The following is a 17,956-nucleotide window of genomic DNA, read 5'->3' on the forward strand; positions in this document are numbered from 1 at the left end:
CTCCCTGAGGGCCGCCGTTGTAGCAGGCACCTCACTGCGCCGGGATTAGTGTGTGCTTCACATCACTGTGTGTTCACTGTGTGCTGAGTGTGTTTCACTAACCCACCAACTGGGTTAAATGCAGAGACCAAATTTCCCTCACGGGATCAAAAAAGTATACACTTTCTATCCCGCGCTCATTCGCTGTCATTTAGGGTGTGGGGTGGCAGATCTACGACCATCCCGGCTGTTTCAGACATCCTCACACACCAGCCCTGCAGAGCATCTGCTTCACACACACACACAGTCCTTTATGCAGGCGTAACTTGATTGTGGCACTCTTGGGATTTGCTTGAGTTATGGTATGTTCAGTGTGGCCTGGCAGCTGTGTGCATGTGTGTGTGTATCTATGTGTAGTTATTTGCTTCATGTTTGCTTCATGTGTGTGTGTGTGTGTGTGTGTGTGTGTGTGTGTGTGTGTGCTTGTGTGTGCGTGTGTGTGCGTGTGTGTGCGTGCATTGACTGTTGATATAAGATTAACATTTGCCATGTGGTCTGTTCTAGTCCATTTTTTGTCTTTGAAACTCAAGGACCATCTATATGGGTAACATATAATTCAGACTAGACAAGTTAAAGTGCCATGCCCAATCTATATCCTCCTGTGAAATTCAGAGGAGGATATAGGTTGGGCATGGCACTCTAGCTTGTCACTCATGGCACTCTAGTTTGCCCCAATGGTCAAAATGGTGAGAAAATGACAGACATACAGTTCTAGTGTAGTCCAGTTCTAGTGTAGTCCAGTCTAGTTCCATTCACAAGCACTGTCAGAATCTGTAAGAAATTTGTAACACTGATCTCTCTTAGTTCGTGATGTGAACATGCCAATTGTTCTCTCTCAGATGTAAAAAATGGATGTGTGGGGGATCGTCCAGGGCAATAATATCTGCTTGATTAAGCAGGTATTGTTTTGTGGACTGTCAGACAGATGGACGCCGGCTACTCCAAAAGTGAACTTCCCCCGCTGAGCCCGTGCGGGCGGGGACCGTGCTTCGGGGCAGGGGAGTGTCACTGGGCACGGGGGGCGCTCGTAAATTCGCGGGGCAGGCGGTGTGTGCCGGGCAGCCCCTGTGTGTGAAATAATGTTTGCGGTGTGTGTTGAGGCGCGGGTCACGGCGGCACACAAGAGAGCTGTTGCACACGAGGCGACAGCTGTATGCTAATCGCGTGTATAAGCTGCGCTGCGCGTGTCCCGCGCGACACAAGGCGCAATCAGGTGGCGGTGGAGGATCACGCAGCACGAGCCAGAGGTTTTCGGTGGGAGTCCACTCGCGCTGTTTTTGGAGTCAGTCAGTCAGTTGCCACCTTGGAAATGACACTGGGATTTTGAGGGAGAGAAAAGAAGAGCGTCGGATGCGCTTTCACGTTTTCTTTCACAATAGTAGACTATTTTGAAAACTTACTTAATGCGTCTGCATACTAACTTTTTTAAAATGAAGATTTTCGGAAGGTTGGATTATCATCTGGTGAGTTTACAGGAACTGTCTTCTTAAAATTGAGCAGTTTCTCTTGATAACCCGATACCGAATGCAGAGATTCCCGATTTGTTTTAGTAGCAGCCATGAATCTTTACCATTATGCTGGTTAAATGTTCATGTTGTTGTTTTGATGTAGCCTAAAGCCTATGCTTTCTAAACTTGCGATAAAGGTGTGCTTTTGAAGGAACAGTACAGAGATAAACCAATTATATTCCCGTTGCACTTTTTATTGCAGGATATAATAAATAAATAAAAAACACGCACAGAAATTGATATTTTTACTTTGTTTAGCCCTTTCCAAGTTAATAAGTTTGACACCACGTTAATTTCTTGGAAGATAACGGTTTGCTCAGGCTATTGCAATATGTCAATAGAAAGTACTTCAAATAAAAAAAAGCTTTATAAATGTACAAAGTCCATTATTTATTTATAGGCTATGATAGTTTTAGATATTTTAAGGTTGCCTTAGGATTTGCTGGACTGGTCTTGATGTGAAGACTTTCAGCCACACGTGTGCCTATGTGAACGTATGGTCGGAGAAATGTTTGTCTTCTTTCACTGGTGCGTCACCAGCGTTTCCACTAGCGAACCACTCTGTCTCAGATCTCATGATGTCACGCCTGATTGCATGTGTTGTTGTGCAGCACTAGGTGGGAGACCTGCATGCGGTTCAGTTAGCTGCAGAGGAAGATGTCTCATCTGGCCTGGATTTGGCCCAGGTCTGACGCAGGTGTACTAGTGTCAGTTGCTAGAAGAGGTGTCAATGACTACATAACATATTTACAGTCAGTGAAGTGAGTCATGTCCTTTTGAAGATTAAGACTGCTAGATGTGTTTCTGATTGGATGAGTCATCTAGTATTTAAGTATGTATTTAAGTATATATACTTTTGTGATCCCGTGAGGGAAATTTGGTCTCTGCATTTAACCCAATCGGTGAATTAGTGAAACACAAACAGCACACAGTGAACACACAGTGAGGTGAAGCACACACTAATCCCGGAGCAGTGTGCTGCCTGCTACAACGGCGGTGCTCGGGGAGCAGTGAGGGGTTAGGTGCCTTGCTCAAGGGCACTTCAGCTGCGGCCCAAGAGATGGAGACTTTTGTATATGCATGTTATGCAGTTGTAGAGTTGGTCTGTTATGTGTTATACAGTTGTAGAGTTGGTCTGTTGTCATGTGTTATGCAATTGCAGAGTTGGTCCGTTGGCTGAGAAGTTACTGTTAGACCTGATCCTTGCCAGTGTGTGTCCAGATCTGACACCTTGAACCTTGAAAGATGCAACATTTTCAAGTTTTAAATGTTCCTTAGTCCTTGTCATTATGACTGTTGCAGACGTCACCTTATTTGAAACATGCAAGTAGTTGATGGAAGGCTTTCTGCATTGGAAAAATGTGTTGTTCAAAGATTTGCTTCTTCTTAGAGTTGTATTACCCTGTTTCTGCAGAGTGAGTGTTGAAGGTAATCACCCAGAGAACTGGAGACTGTATATCTGTGATAACTTTGTTTTCATTTTTAGTGTTTAATGTGTGTGTGTGTGTGTGATGATGCTGTAATCTGCTCCGGTTTGTCTGACTGTGAAGGTGTTTGTGTCTCCTGCAGGATTTCTCCTATGATGACTCGAAGGCGGAGTTCAACGTGGACGCCCCAAACGGGGTGGTGATGGAGGGGTACCTGTTCAAGAGGGCCAGCAACGCCTTCAAGACGTGGAACAGGTAAGGAGAGCCAGCAGAGGCAGTTTTAGTTTGGTCATGTAGAATATAGAATCATTGTAGATTTAGCAAGGACTGTGCTCAGCTCTGTCTTGTATTACTGTATGAGGGTATATACAGTAAGTTTTGTGATCATAAACAACAGTGCTGTTGCACACCCTTCTGTGTGAGTGTGTGTGTTTCTCTCTTTCTCTCTCTCTCTCTCTCCCTCTCTCCCTCTCACTCGTGTGTGCTATGCATTTGTTTATGTTTGTATCCCATTCCAGCATGACAGTGAGTCAATGTTCTCTCTGTCTGTAGTGGTTAAACAGATCAGCTGTTCTCTGGCATGGAGACCATTTTTAGCCTGAGTACATGAGAAAGACATCAGCACAGTATATCTAATCTACCCTAGCTCCAATCAGACTAGACTACAGGACTCCTGGACTTTCAGTGAATGTGTGAAGTAGATAGCAAATCCATATAAACATTCGCAAAAGTTCTCCTCTATCTTGGATAATATCATCAATATGTGACGATGCTCCTCTCCCTGTCTCTCCAGACGGTGGTTTTCAATACAGAACAGCCAGCTGGTCTATCAGAAGAAACTAAAGGCAAGTATCGGTCTCAATCCAGCTAATAAAGACCAAAAGACTCTAAGCGTTTTTGTGTGTGTGTGTGTGTGTGTGTGTGTGTGTGTGTTGCAAGTATCAGTCTCAATCCAGCTAATAAAGACCAAAAAACTATAATAGCTTTATGTGTGTGTGTGTGTGTGTGTGTGTGTGTGTGTGTGTGTGTGTGTGTGTGTGTGTGTGTGTGTGTAAAGCTAATATCTTGGTTGTTTGTGCTGCAGGATGTTTTGACAGTGGTGGTGGAGGACCTCAGGCTGTGCTCAGTGAAGCCCTGTGAGGACATTGAGAGGAGGTTCTGCTTCGAGGTGGTGTCTCCAACAAAGTAAGCACTGATTTAGGAGTGTGTATGTGTGTGTGTGATTGTGCTTTTTGTGAATTTGTGTGTGAGTTGATGTGTAGGGCGATTTATCTGTGTGTATATGGTTGCTTGTGAGTTTGTTTGTGAGTGTGTGCACGTGCGTGCATGGTTGGTGGGGGCCTCTGTATGTGTATAGATGCCTCTCTGCATAGTGTGTGTGTGGAGGGGTATATGTGTGTCTGTGTATGTTTTATAGCATTCGACTCTTCTCCTCACACTCCACCCCCTCTACTGCAGGAGCTGTATGCTGCAAGCTGAATCAGAGAAGCTGCGTCAGGCGTGGATCCAGGCTGTCCAGGCCAGCATCGCCTCCGCCTACAGAGAGATCTCCGATAACTACTACATCGAGGTCAGAGCGCAGCGCCATACTCCACCAACAGTGGAAGATTTGAACACAAGTCAGCTCAGTCACAGTCAACAAACCACATCACACAACTACAGCACAACTCAGTCACAGTCAGTCACAATCAGTCACTCAGTCACAATCAGTCAACTCAGTCACAATCAGTTACTCAGTCTCAATCAGTCACTCAATCACAATCAGTCAACTCAGTCACAGCAAACCACACCCTGGTATATCACAGTTTCCATCAGTGTAGCTACTACATTCAGTGCTTTACACAATTCAGACACAGCCCTGCTGAAAAAAACAGCCTGACCAGCTAATGGTGGTTTGCTGGTTGACCAGCTTGTTTGACCACCCTATGATGGTTGACCAGCTAGATCAGCAAATCTCTAACTGAACCAGACTCACTCTGTCTGTCTGTCTCCATAGCGACTGGACCGCACGGCATCTCCGTCAACTAGCAGCATTGAGTCGGCGAGCGAGTCACGTGAGCGCAGCGTCAGGGGCGTCGAGACCATCCTGCAGCGGGTGCAGTCGTTGCCAGGCAACGAGCTGTGTGCTGACTGCGGCCAGGCTGATCCTCGCTGGGCCAGCATCAACATGGGCGTGCTGCTGTGTATAGAGTGCTCAGGCATACACAGGTAGGAAACACGCGCACACACACACACACACACTCAGATACACACAATCTTACACTCTCTCTCTCTTTCTCACACACACACACACACTCTCCCTCACACACACATATGCAAGCATGTGATGGAGTGAGTGGAGTTATACGCGTTCTTATACAAGTGCACACCTGACAAATCACAATAGTACCCAGTGTATCAAGTACGTCTGTCACACACACACACACACAGACACACACACACACACACTCTTCCAGCATCTGTTAGACACCTGGCCCTCTGACGTTACATAGGACTCTCACACACACACACACACACATGCTTGCATGCCCACACACATACACTTACAGACTCACGTTTACTGATACACACACGTCACGCATAAAGCGTGTTTTAGCCCTGTCAGCCCCTGTAGAGATTAAAGGCAGTAGACGGCTAATGAGATTAAATCCTCCCCACCTGCTCCACACACTGAGGTACAGTAGATACACTCAGATTAGGATTTACAGAGAATCACACACACAGGATTGCATACTAGTAGTGCTGTTGAGGAGTAGTGGAAGTTGAATTATTAGTATTACTTTAGTAAATCTAAATTGGTATGAGACCATTGCAGTGGTGATGTTAGCATTGCTAATAGCACCTTAGCCGTGGGTTAGCATTAGCACCTTAGCCATGGGTTATTTTCCAGGGAACACTGCACATATGCGATTGCTGTACTTGTGCAGACATTATCTGGTCAATAAAACACTATGCAAAGATTGTGCTGTCCTCAGATGTTTGTCCACTCATGTGTCTTTGTGTGTGTGTGTGTGTGTGTTTGTGCAGGAGTTTAGGGGTCCACTGTTCTAAGGTGCGGTCCCTCACACTGGACTCATGGGAACCTGAGCTCCTCAAGGTGGGTTCAGGCTCTTTTCTTTCAAGCCTTCAGGAAAAAACACTCACAGTCAAACCCCCTAACCACAGTAATACACCACACACATACTGAAATGACATGGTGAGGTGTTGCAATATATGAGTATAAATCTAACCGTGTAGTTTCATGTGTAGTTTAATACATCCCACCTGAAGATAACACAAACATTAGGTATAATTCACTTTATGTGCGAATGTGTGGGGGGGCATAGATGTCTTTTTAATGCAGGCCTATGTGTGTGTGTGTGTGTGTGTGTGTCTTCCGTGTGTGATGCGCAGCTGATGTGTGAGCTTGGTAACGCCGTCATCAATCACATCTACGAGGGAACGTGTGAGGAGAGAGGACTGAAGAAGCCAGGCCCATCCAGCTCACGGTGAGACTGGGGCAGCTGCCACGTCTATACCATCAGCAGCCGCCATTACGGCTCTAGTGCTACTCTATGGATGCTACTCAAAGCAGCAGCCTTTACGGCTCTAGAGCTACTCTATGGATGCTACTCAAAGCAGCCGCCATTACGGCTCTAGAGCTACTCTATGGATGCTACTCTAAGTAGCCCTCATTATGGCTCTAGAGATACTCTGTGGATGCTACTCAAAGCAGCCTTTATTTCGGGTCAAGAGCTACTCTGTGGATGCTACTCAAAGCAGCCTCCATTTTGGCTCAAGAGCTAAGCTGTGGATGCTACTTAAAGCAGCCTCCATTATGGCTCTAGAGCTGCTGAATGGATGCTACTCAAATGTGCACTCGCAATAAATCCCATGCTTGTTACCGATGATCCCCTGCTGTGATGGTGTCTGTGGTGACATGTCCAGTACAGCAGAGGCCATCGTGGGATGTTCGATAAGTAAGAGTAAGTGGTAATGCAATGGACAGGGAATCCTCATTCTGCCCCTGTACCTAGAGAAGCCAGAGCGCCACTTCAGTCAGACTTGTATGTGTTTTTGTCCTGGTTGGTCCCTGCTGTCCTCGTTTCAGAACAGGACTGCTTGTGGTACCAATGTTCTCAGAGCGTAACTCAGTTAGGGCTGGTATGTACTGTGGAGAGAGAGAGAAAGAGAGAGAGAGAGAGAGAGAGAGAGAGAACATACTCGGTACAGAATTAGACCGTGTCAAATTTGTGAGTTCACAGCCACTTACAGGCTGAAGTGTCTGACGTGCACAACTCTCAGTGCTGTGCAGTGGGAAGTGGAACCTATCAAGAGGCTAAATTCACTCAGTTCACTTGCTGTGTAGGTCTTTGTGCGGCGCTGGTGTTATGGAGCTGAGGGCGAAGTGTTTCTTATTTTGGTCAGGTGCTTGTAGATGTACCAAAGGCTTTTTGGAGGTACCATATAGCTTTTGGAATCTCCATTTGCGGTTCTCCAGTTGTGTGCTGGTAGATGCACTAAAGGTTTTTTGTACTAAGGTTAAAGGTTTTATGTACTCTTTAGTAACTCTTCAGTTCTCCATCTGTGGTTCCTGTTGGGTTCTGGTACTGAGTGTGGTGTGTTTGGTTCCTGCAGGCAGGAGAAGGAGGCCTGGATCAAGGCCAAGTACGTGGAGAGGAAGTTCCTGAAGAAGATGTGTGGCTCGGAGGCGCTCGTTGAGGCCGATAGGAAGTCGCATCACTGGAATGCCAAGAAGTGCCGCAGACAACACAGCTCCGTCCGAGCGCCAAAAACACGCCGGAAATACCGCCACGACGCCGGCAGTGTGTCGCCAGGCAACCTATCCGCAGGTACTAACTCTAACTCTACTCTCAACCTTTCACCTTTGGCCTTTCTAATGCCACACCTGCTCCTGTTGAAACAGTTATACAAACAAAGCTCCTTTTGTCCCTTTGTGAGAATATTCAATTATTAAACATGTTCATATATCTATCTGATATAAATCATCAATTATTAAACATGTTCATATATCTGTCTGATGGTATTACTGTAAATCATCATGTGTTCCAGCTGCAGCAGCAAAGTTTCGCCGAGACTCTCTCTTCTGCCCAGACGAGCTGGACTCGCTCTTCTCCTACTTCGACAACGGAGCTGGACCTCGCAGTAAGTCTGACAGAGTGGAGTTTTGGAGATTTTTGAGTATGTTGGTGTATTAGTGTGTGAGTGACGTGACCCTGACATGACTTGAGTTATTGGTGTTGAGCATGTTGTGACTTGAGTTATTGGTGTTGAGCATGTTGGTGTGTACAAAGCGGTGTGTGTGTGTGTGTGTGTGTGTGTGTGTGTGTGTGTGTGTGTGTGTGTGTGTGTGTGTGTGTGTGTGTGTGTGGTGTATCGTATAACATGTCCCTGGCTTGATTTACTGGTGTTGAGCATGTTGGTGTTTGTGAAGCGGTGTGTGAGTGACGTGTCCTTGGCTTGGCGCTCGTTGGCCCCGCAGGTCTCAGCAGTGACAGTGGGCTCGGCGGCAGCACCGACGGCAGCACCGATATCCTGGTGTTCGGCTCCATCGTGGACAGCGTCACCGAGGAGGGTGAGTACGCAACGCAGGAGAGGCTTCCCTGTCAATCAGAGAACACCTAAACAGGAAGGATGGGTCTCTAGACCAAAAGACTGAACATGATAAAGATCAGACATGGATTAAAAAGTAAAATATGGTCATATTCAGCAGTCAAACTAGCATTTGTTTGAATTTGATTGACATGTTTGTGTTGACCTCCAAAACACCTGAATAAACATGTCAACAATCTCCACCCCCCTCCCTTCCCCTGCCCATTTCCACCTCGACCTCTGACCCCCAGAGTGTGAAGAGTCTGAGGAGTCGAGCGGCGAGGCGGAGGCGGAGATGGAGCCGTCGGAGGCGTCGGACCCCGAGGACAGCCGTGACCTCCACCCGGGGGCGCTCCTGCTGAAAGCCTCGCTCATGCGGAACCTGCCCGCCATGGCCGAAGCGTTGGCACACCGCGCCGACGTCAACGCGGTCAGCGAGGAGGACGATGGCAAGAGCGCGCTCATCTATGCCGTGACGGGGGTGAGAATAGACACCACATAATCCATAATCCAGCACTGAGCATGTACAGGCCACCTTACAAACACAGGACATGCAGAGTCACAGAACTATTAGAATAGAATAGATTTACCACAAAAATGTGCAGACAAATTCACTATAAAGAGATGTGAAATCATGTCAAATGTGCAGACTGATTCACTATAAAGAGATGTGAAATCATGTCAAATGTGCAGACTGATTCAGTATAAAGAGACATGAAATCATGTCAAATGTGCAGACTGATTCACTATAAAGAGATGTGAAATCATATCAAATGTGCAGACTGATTCACTATAAAGAGATGTGAAATCATATGAAATGTGCAGACTGATTCACTATAAAGAGATGTGAAATCATGTCAAATGTGCAGACTGATTCACTATAAAGAGATGTGAAATCATATGAAATGTGCAGACTGATTCACTATAAAGAGACGTGAAATCATAGTCATTCAAATGCAGATTCACAAATGCCCGAAATCACATGTGTAGACTGAAGAAAGTCTACACATGTGCAGCAAGGAAAAGCGCCAATGAAGATGCCCAGATTCAGAGCACAGGCGTGCAGACTCAGTGGAAGAATCAGACTGCACAATGCGGCCCACAGCTACTTACATGAGAACATGCTGGGACACAGGGACTCACATTCTGTTATGTAATAGATTTATTCATCTAATAGCACTCTGTCTCTATCTCTCCCCTATCCATATCTCCCTTTCTTTCTCTCTCTTCTCTCTCTCTCTATCTCTCTCTCTGTCTCTCCCTCTCTGTTTTCTCTTCCCTCTCTCTCTATCTCTCTGTCTCTCCCTCTCTCTCTTCCTTCTCTCCCTCTCTCTCTCCTTTCCTCTCTCTCCATCTCTCTCTCTCTCTCTCTGTCTCAGGGTTCTCTGGTAGCGTGTGAGTTCCTGTTGCAGAACAGTGCTGATGTGAACCAGAGGGACATGAGGGGAAGAGGACCCCTGCACCATGCCACATGCCTTGGCCACACAGGGTGAGACACACATACACACTACACACACATGCACACATACACACTACACACATATACACACACACACAGACACACACACAGTCTGGGAATAGGACTTCTTTCAGTCAAATAACTTAAAATCCATTTCAAATTTGAGTGTCCCTTGGCTGTCAGATTTGACTATGTGTGTGTGTGTGTGTGTGTGTGTGTGTGAATGTAAATCTGCAGGCAGGTGTCTTTATTCCTGAAGCGAGGAGCTTCGCAGACTGAGGTAGATGAAGACGGCCAGGACCCCCTGAGCATCGCTGTGCAGGCGGCTAACGCAGACATCGTCACCCTGTGAGTTACTCTCCACACGGCTCACCAGTACACACACACACAGACTCCCACACACACAGGCACCAGTCATCCTCTACATAAACTCCACAGAGACACACACACACACACACACACACACACACATACACACACATACACATACACACATACACATACACATACACATACACACACACACACACACACATACACACACATACACATACACACACACACACACACACACACACATACACATACACATACACACACACACACACACACACACACACACACATACACACACACATACACATACACATACACACACACACACACATACATACAGTACACACACACACACACACACACACACATACACATACACATACACATACACACACACACACACACACACACACACACACACATACACATTATGACTCATGATTTTTTTACCTCTCTCTTAATCATTGACCATCATCTCTTGTCTCTCTCAACACCCCCTCCAGGTTGCGATTAGCGCGGATGAACGAGGAGATGCGGGAGTCGGACGGACCCATCGGCCACCCAGGTCACTACCATAGCAGTAGCCCCACAGAACAGCAGTACAGGAAATGCATTCAGGAGTTCATCTGCCTCACCATAGACGAGTGCTAGTATCGGCCCAGCCACTGGGGGGCGACACTAGGTGGGGTGGGGGGTCGAGGCCCAGTGGGGTGGAGATTGAGGGGGCAAAACATTAGATTCTGTCCACAATTTTTTGTAAATCCGTACAACATTAGCTGAAGGGAGATCACACTCTCCTTGAGCCCAAGGCTGTAAAAGTAGCCTCACGTTGACTGGCAAGGAACCCAAACAATATTGGGAGTGGCACCTATGAGATCGGCTGGCAGAGAGACACCTGTACTCCTAGCTCTGTCAGCCAGGCCTGTCAGCCAAATCGCTGTAACACACTCATCTGTCCTGGAGTGTGTGTGTGTGTGTGTGTGTATGGGCTGGGACTGACCCGTCCCTTGTCATTATGCAGTGCTGCCCAGCTGTGGAGCTTAGGCTGTGATATAGTCCTTAAAAAAACAGTTACAGGAGCTGGCTCTTGGGTTCAGAGTTTGCATTCCTGCTTTCATGTATGTACTGTAGGTAACGTTAGCATCTGAGAACAAGCAAACGATCAGTCTGATTTAGAAGTATTTCCTAACAGTATTATTCTAAAATGACCCTGAGGTCAATAGCCTCTTGTGAAAAACAGTATTAAATGAGGCAGATTGTATTTGTGTTAACAGGAGAGGCTGAGACAGTCCTCCAAAGCCCCTCCAGAAATGGCCCCACTTGACCTCACATCACATCACATGAGTGTGTGAGCCTATTGAGTCTATTGCGTTGATTGTGTGTTGATTGACACACACACACACACACACACACAGGTCCACCCCTCAGGCCATAGGGAGAAGATACTCACCCCCCCCCCCCCCCCCCAAAAAAAAAAAAGACTGTTACTCAAAGTAGCCTCCCCCCCTTTAGTGGGTGGGGGTGTTGAAAACCTGTGAAACTGTTCTAACTGTATAGCTGTTATCAGTGGCATGATGTCATATGATGTCCAGTGGCGTTGTCGCGGTGGTGTGTGTGTGTCGTTGCGAGGGTCCGGAATCCTCACGCCGAAAACCCAGAGTGGCTAAAGTAGCTGCAGCTGTAGCTAGGCCTCATGGAGAGCTGGGAGAGCCTTCAGTAGCCAATCAGAAGGCTGCATGCGCGGTCAGGAACTCCCGCTCATGAGACCTATCTAAGAGAGAGAAAAAGAGAGAGAGAGCGTGAGAGAGAGAGAGCGTGAGAGAGAGAGAGAGCATGCAGAAGGATGCTATAATTTCACAACAAAATGCTAGAACATGGAAGCATCGTTTTTTTTTTTTGTAATGCAACTGTGTGCACTTTTCCTTCATACAGTATTATATTGATATTATTTTTTTATCATTTCATTTGTATGTGGTTAGAAGAATGGTTTGTGTCATGTCATGATGTTTTTATTTATATTTGTTTAGTTTTTCTACCCAGAGGACTCGTGCAATGGTCACTGACATGTGCAGAACAGCTGTGTTCCTGTGATTTCTTTTGTCTGTTTGTTTGTTTGTTTGTTTTCCTTTCCATATCAAATAATGTTTTGCATTGAATAGGTCTATTTTCTATTGGCCTTGCATTGACAGCACACAGTAGACTGGCATGGTGCTTCGTTCCTGCAGAGTCCTCCTCAACTACGAATACAGCACGAGAGCTCCAATTAGAGATGTTTAAAAATTAGAGATGTATAAAAATTAGAGATGGTCTAATTTATTTATAGAGATAGTCGTGATGATGATGCGGTTTACATATTTACTTGTCACGTGGTGATAAGATAAATATTTACATATTTTTATGCCCCTTGAATGCTTATGCCTGACGGCATTTAGTGTTTTTATATACATTTGACACACGTTTCTCAGTATTTTCTTGCATTGCCTGGGTGGATGTACCCTGTTATGATACTCCACACTGTCAGACTGTCTCCTGGTGATATATTTCATACTCAACACTCTGTAGGTTGTGTAGGCCTATGCTTTATGATTTATCATTGTAAGAGGCTGTCTAACTCCACATACACATCAGCGAAACCCATTAGTAGCAACGGAACTTCAACAATATAATTTAGCATGCTGTTCTCTGAGCAGACCAGATTGTTCCGTTTGAGTTTATAGTGAACATCTCCTTTCTCGGCTGACTGTTTTATATGCATGACCATTTCTGTCAACAACGCAGAAACTTACCATCCAGTTAAACTGCATGATTTCCTTTGCCATGATTCCAGCTGATTTCTAGTTGACTGTTATTGTTAACTTTATGCTTAAACTCATTACTCTACTTCTATGAAAGCTTAGCAGAACATCTGGTCATTAGTAGAACGACATACGTCAATAGATGGTGTTTGATGATGGTAAAAACAGAAACATTCTCACTATGAGATATAGCACATCCATATTTTATAGATATTATTCATTTTCTAGACAGTGAATTAAACTACCTCCACTAGTTTCCAACTCCCTGAAAAGAAAATACAAAATCATTTGGCCTTTCTTAAATCTGTGTGGTTCGTTTTGGTCATTAATCACCTGAAATGTTTTCATTTCACCCCAAAAAATATTTAATACACTAAAAATGTAATTAAGTGACTCTTAAAGAGCTTTTGTCCTTGTACTGTGGTCGAAATTGATTAGATTTCTTTAGAGAGTGTTGCCATCCACAGTGGTATTGACTGATACCATAAAAGTGGATAGGCTGAACCATTACAGTGTCTTTCCTGACAGTGAGCACAATGTCACTGTGAAGGACCAGTCCATTAAAAGTGTTAAGTGTTGTGTCTTTGGGTGTGAAGCGAGCTTCCATTAACATGCTGTAAATATGATAAAAAAAAAAAACCTCTGTCCACTTTTAACTGCTCAACTGTTTCCTGTTTCTGCACTCTCCTCAACCTGACTGGACAGTCTCTCTTTTACTTGTTAGATGATTGTCTGTGTTTTGGAGACATTTTGTGTAATTCACACTCAACTGAAACCTTCTGCACACCTTTCCCTCAGTCCTGGAGACGCTGAGAAAGAACAAAAACTCCAAATAAAAACAAAAAAGAAACTCCTCTGTCACAGTCTGCTTCTTTTCTCTCATTCTGAATCTGGGTTTCCAAATCTCTCCACTGGGCTTTGGGTGAATGCTGCTTCTGTCATTTCTATACTCTGTGGGGATAACGGTGGTGGAAGCCATAGCTATTATAAATATATTTATAATATCTATGGTGGGAGCAATCATCTCAAGAAGACACAACACTCAGGAACTTGTCATTGCTGTTTTTTTAAAGGGTGACATTATGAAACCATTCATTGTCACTCACTAGCATCTTCAAATGTCACAAAAAGAGCTCTTTTTTCAAAATCAACCATTTTAATGCATTTTCATAAATCTTTTTGTGTGTGTGTGTTTTTTTTTTTGTTGTTGTTGTTGTTTGAAGTAATTTCAGTGGAACTGGGTTTTTGTTATTTTATTTATTTTTACTCAATCAAAACAACGCAACTTCACTTTTATTGATATTACCGAAAATACACAATTAAATAACATGACTTATTATTTTTTTCAAAAATGGATTGACACTTGACAGTGTTTTGGAATAGAGCTCTTCATATGGACAGACAAGACACTCTATATAAGACCACTGAGCTGTTTTAAATTGTATTGGTCTGGGCCCTCTGAATGAAGGTTATACTGCTATACATCATGCAGTGACAGGACACACTTCACACAGAGCAAGATGTCCCAGTTGTATTTGACAGACAGGGGGATGATGATGGAGACAACTTCACACTTGAATCTGCTCCTTAGAGTTTTTTTTATTTGTAGTCTATATCACCACGTGACGTTTCGGGCCCCAGCCCTTCATCAGACTGGGGCCCGAAACGTCATGATACGTGGTGATATAGACTACAAATAAAAAAACTCTAAGGAGCAGATTCTGGTGTGCGGACTCAACGTTCTTCTACTTGCTTGTGCCTTCCTGTCCAGCACCCAGTACTCAACTACTTGGATGTGCGTGCTGCACTCTTAAACTCTTATGCGACAACTTCACACTTACCCTTGTTGTTTTGTACAGCTAACACAGGAAGTCCCGTCTCTCCACCGAACGTAAAGCGGAAGGATTTCCGGGACCGAGTGAGTGGCATTTCCCTGTTGGCGTCTGGATTGGGTTTTGGTGTGGCATTGGGATTGGGGCTGGGAATAAGAATGGGAGTGGGACTCTGCTGGTGTGTTGTTTTATGGTGCCAGGTTTCCCTTTGCTTCAATAGGCCTACAATCATTCAGTGAGAACTTTTTAGCTGCCTCAGACTAACATACATGTCAATGCAAGGGTAGAAATAAACAATTTGACTGGGATATGACCGTCACCTCAATATATGAAAATATATGAAACCTTGACAGGTAGGTGAATATTTTAAAAAGGCTTCACAGGTTTTTGCACTTTACTGAGATCTTTCCATTTCTAGCTGCACCATGGTCTTTCCTGGAGGTCTATCCAATCTCTCCCACTCACCTGATCTCTCCCACTCACCTGATCTCTCCCACTTACCTGATCTCTCCTACTCACCTGATCTCTTCCACTCACGTGATCTCTCCTACTCACCTGATCTCTCCCTGATCTCTCCCACTCACCTGATCTCTCCCTGATCTCTCCCACTCACCTGATCTCTCCCTGATCTCTCCTACTCATCTGATCTCTTCCACTCACCTGATCTCTCCCACTCACCTGATCTCTTCCACTCACCTGATCTCTCCCACTCACCTGATCTCTCCCTGATCTCTTCCACTCACCTGATCTCTCCCACTCACCTGATCTCTCCCTGATCTCTCCTACTCACCTGATCTCTCCCACTCACCTGATCTCTCCCACTCACATGATCTCTCCCTGATCTCTCCCACTCACCTGATCTCTCCCTGATCTCTCCTACTCATCTGATCTCTTCCACTCACCTGATCTCTCCCACTCACCTGATCTCTCCCACTCACATGATCTCTCCCTGTTCTCTCCTACTCACCTGATCTCTCCCACTCACATGATCTCTCCCACTCACATGATCTCTCCCTGATCTCTCCCACTCACCTGATCTCTCCCACTCACCTGAGCTCTTCCATCACCAATGTCTCTGTTGCAGATGTCACCTCACCCCCTCGCCTCCCTGGGGAGTTTTCGGACCTGGCGACTCACCTCCCCCAAAAGCTGAATAGGACGAACCTGCCTTCCAGATCTCCCAGGATGCCCCAGCCCCCGAGTAGCCGACCGTGTTTAGACACCTTTATTACATTTGAGGACTGTTGGCATGGAAACCACCCAAAAAACGCACCTTTCAGTGTCCCTCAATTGTTACATGAAGAACTGATTGGAGTCTTGGGATATGTGGGTGACTGTTTAAAAATAACTGGTGAAGAGACGTAAGACAACACAAGAGAGTCTGAGTTTTATGCGTCTGACCTACATCACAGATCATGGGACATGTGAGGTTTGTGTGTGTGTGTGTGTGTGTGTGTGTATGTTTGCAAACAGATCAGGACCTTCACTTCATAATTTCTCTACATTCTTGTAACTAAATAAGGGTAATGCACAGCAATCAGTGATACTAAACTAATTACTGTCCTAAAATTACTATTAGGATTTCTAGTTTTCTTTTCAGTGATGCACTCAATATTTTATTATTGCAAACTCCTGTGATAAGATTTAAGATTGTATAGGATTTATATATTGCACATGGACATGTTACTTTTTCTTAAACATGATATTAAAAATGTAAACTGTTTTTTGTCTAATAATGAGAACATAAAGTTAAGACACAGAGTCAAAGTGTCGAAATACACCCGTGTTTGGGATGATTTTCCTTACTATATTTTTAGTTAGTTATTTACCATCCCTGAACAGAGGTGAAGTCTGGGAATGTCCATCTGATTTAACTACCGAACTGGAGTCTTGATGTGTGTCCCTCATAACATTATATGTGATAGTTCTTTGAATTGAAGCAGATCCCTTTGGCTCTGAGTTGAGTGTGTGCGCCCTCTAGTGGTCTTTGCCAATATATTCCTGTCCTTTGCACAGTATATGTATCAGATAAGAATGCAAATTACCCACTGTGTGATGTCAACTCTGCAAACTATACCTAAAATCAAAGGTTCTTGGGTGAATGTGTGATGTAAGACAGTGTTTCTGAAAGTGTGGTCTGGGGACCACTAGTGGTCCGCAATTTATTCCAAGTGGACAGCGGACAGACGTGGTAAAACATACAACCCCAAAACAGAAAAAGTTGGGACGTTGTGTAAAATGCAAATAAAAACAGAATGTCACAATATACAAGTCTCATAAACCCATATTTAGCAGCAAAAAGGACATAGACAACATATGCAATGTTGAACATGAATTTTTCATGGAAAGTACTCTTGGACTCTTTCATGGAAAGTATATGTTAATTTTGAATTTGATGCCAGCAACGTGTTTCAAAAAAAGTTGGGACGGGAGCATGTTTACCACTGTACTGCTTCACCTCTTCATTTAACACAATTCTGTAAATGTTTAGGAACTGAGGAGACCATTTGCTACAGTTTTGAGAATGAAATGTTGTCCCATTACTCACCGATAAAGGATTTCAGTTGCTCAACAGTATGGGTATCCTTAGTCATGCTTTTCATTCCATTATGCACCTAATTTGACCAAATCTGGACTTCAGATAGGTCATCTTAGCACCTGGACTCTTCCTCTATGGAGAAATACTATTTAAATATGTGCAGAATTCATTTTGGCATTGTTTTCCTGAAATATTCAAGGTCATCTCTGGAAAAGACATTACCTGGATGGCAGTATATGTTGCTCAAAACCTGTATACATTATTCAGAATTGATTGTGCTTTGCCAAATGTGCAAGACGCTCATGCTGTAGGCACTAATGCTCCTCCACACGTCATAGATGTTAGGTTTCGAACTGAGCGCTAAAACAAGTTGGATAGGTTAAATACTTGGATAGGCCCTCTCCCCTTTAGCCCAGATGAGTCCATGAT

General features: G+C 44.6%; 1 protein-coding gene across 3 annotated transcripts in view; it reads left to right on the forward strand.

Moving 5' to 3' along the window:
* The window catches only part of acap3b (ArfGAP with coiled-coil, ankyrin repeat and PH domains 3b), an 89,470-nt gene extending 72,216 nt beyond the window's left edge, over window positions 1-17,254 (forward strand). The window contains exons 11-26 of one of the 3 annotated variants that reach the window (XM_042088287.1): window positions 3,117-3,229; window positions 3,768-3,819; window positions 4,059-4,159; window positions 4,433-4,544; window positions 4,971-5,182; window positions 6,002-6,071; window positions 6,368-6,462; window positions 7,592-7,806; window positions 8,027-8,119; window positions 8,448-8,549; window positions 8,818-9,047; window positions 9,946-10,055; window positions 10,263-10,373; window positions 10,865-10,926; window positions 15,016-15,074; window positions 16,073-17,254. In XM_042088287.1, the coding sequence (XP_041944221.1) occupies window positions 3,117-3,229; window positions 3,768-3,819; window positions 4,059-4,159; window positions 4,433-4,544; window positions 4,971-5,182; window positions 6,002-6,071; window positions 6,368-6,462; window positions 7,592-7,806; window positions 8,027-8,119; window positions 8,448-8,549; window positions 8,818-9,047; window positions 9,946-10,055; window positions 10,263-10,373; window positions 10,865-10,926; window positions 15,016-15,074; window positions 16,073-16,141 (1,806 nt within the window). In that variant the 3' untranslated portion in view covers window positions 16,142-17,254. Of the gene's footprint in view, window positions 1-3,116; window positions 3,230-3,767; window positions 3,820-4,058; window positions 4,160-4,432; window positions 4,545-4,970; window positions 5,183-6,001; window positions 6,072-6,367; window positions 6,463-7,591; window positions 7,807-8,026; window positions 8,120-8,447; window positions 8,550-8,817; window positions 9,048-9,945; window positions 10,056-10,262; window positions 10,374-10,864; window positions 14,341-15,015; window positions 15,075-16,072 lie in introns of those variants that run through there. The other 2 variants (XM_042088288.1, XM_042088289.1) reach the window with 2 other exon arrangements.
* The last annotated feature ends 702 nt before the right edge of the window (window positions 17,255-17,956 follow it).

Source organism: Alosa sapidissima, chromosome 4 (genome assembly GCF_018492685.1).
Source record: "Alosa sapidissima isolate fAloSap1 chromosome 4, fAloSap1.pri, whole genome shotgun sequence".
Lineage (NCBI taxonomy): Eukaryota > Metazoa > Chordata > Actinopteri > Clupeiformes > Clupeidae > Alosa > Alosa sapidissima.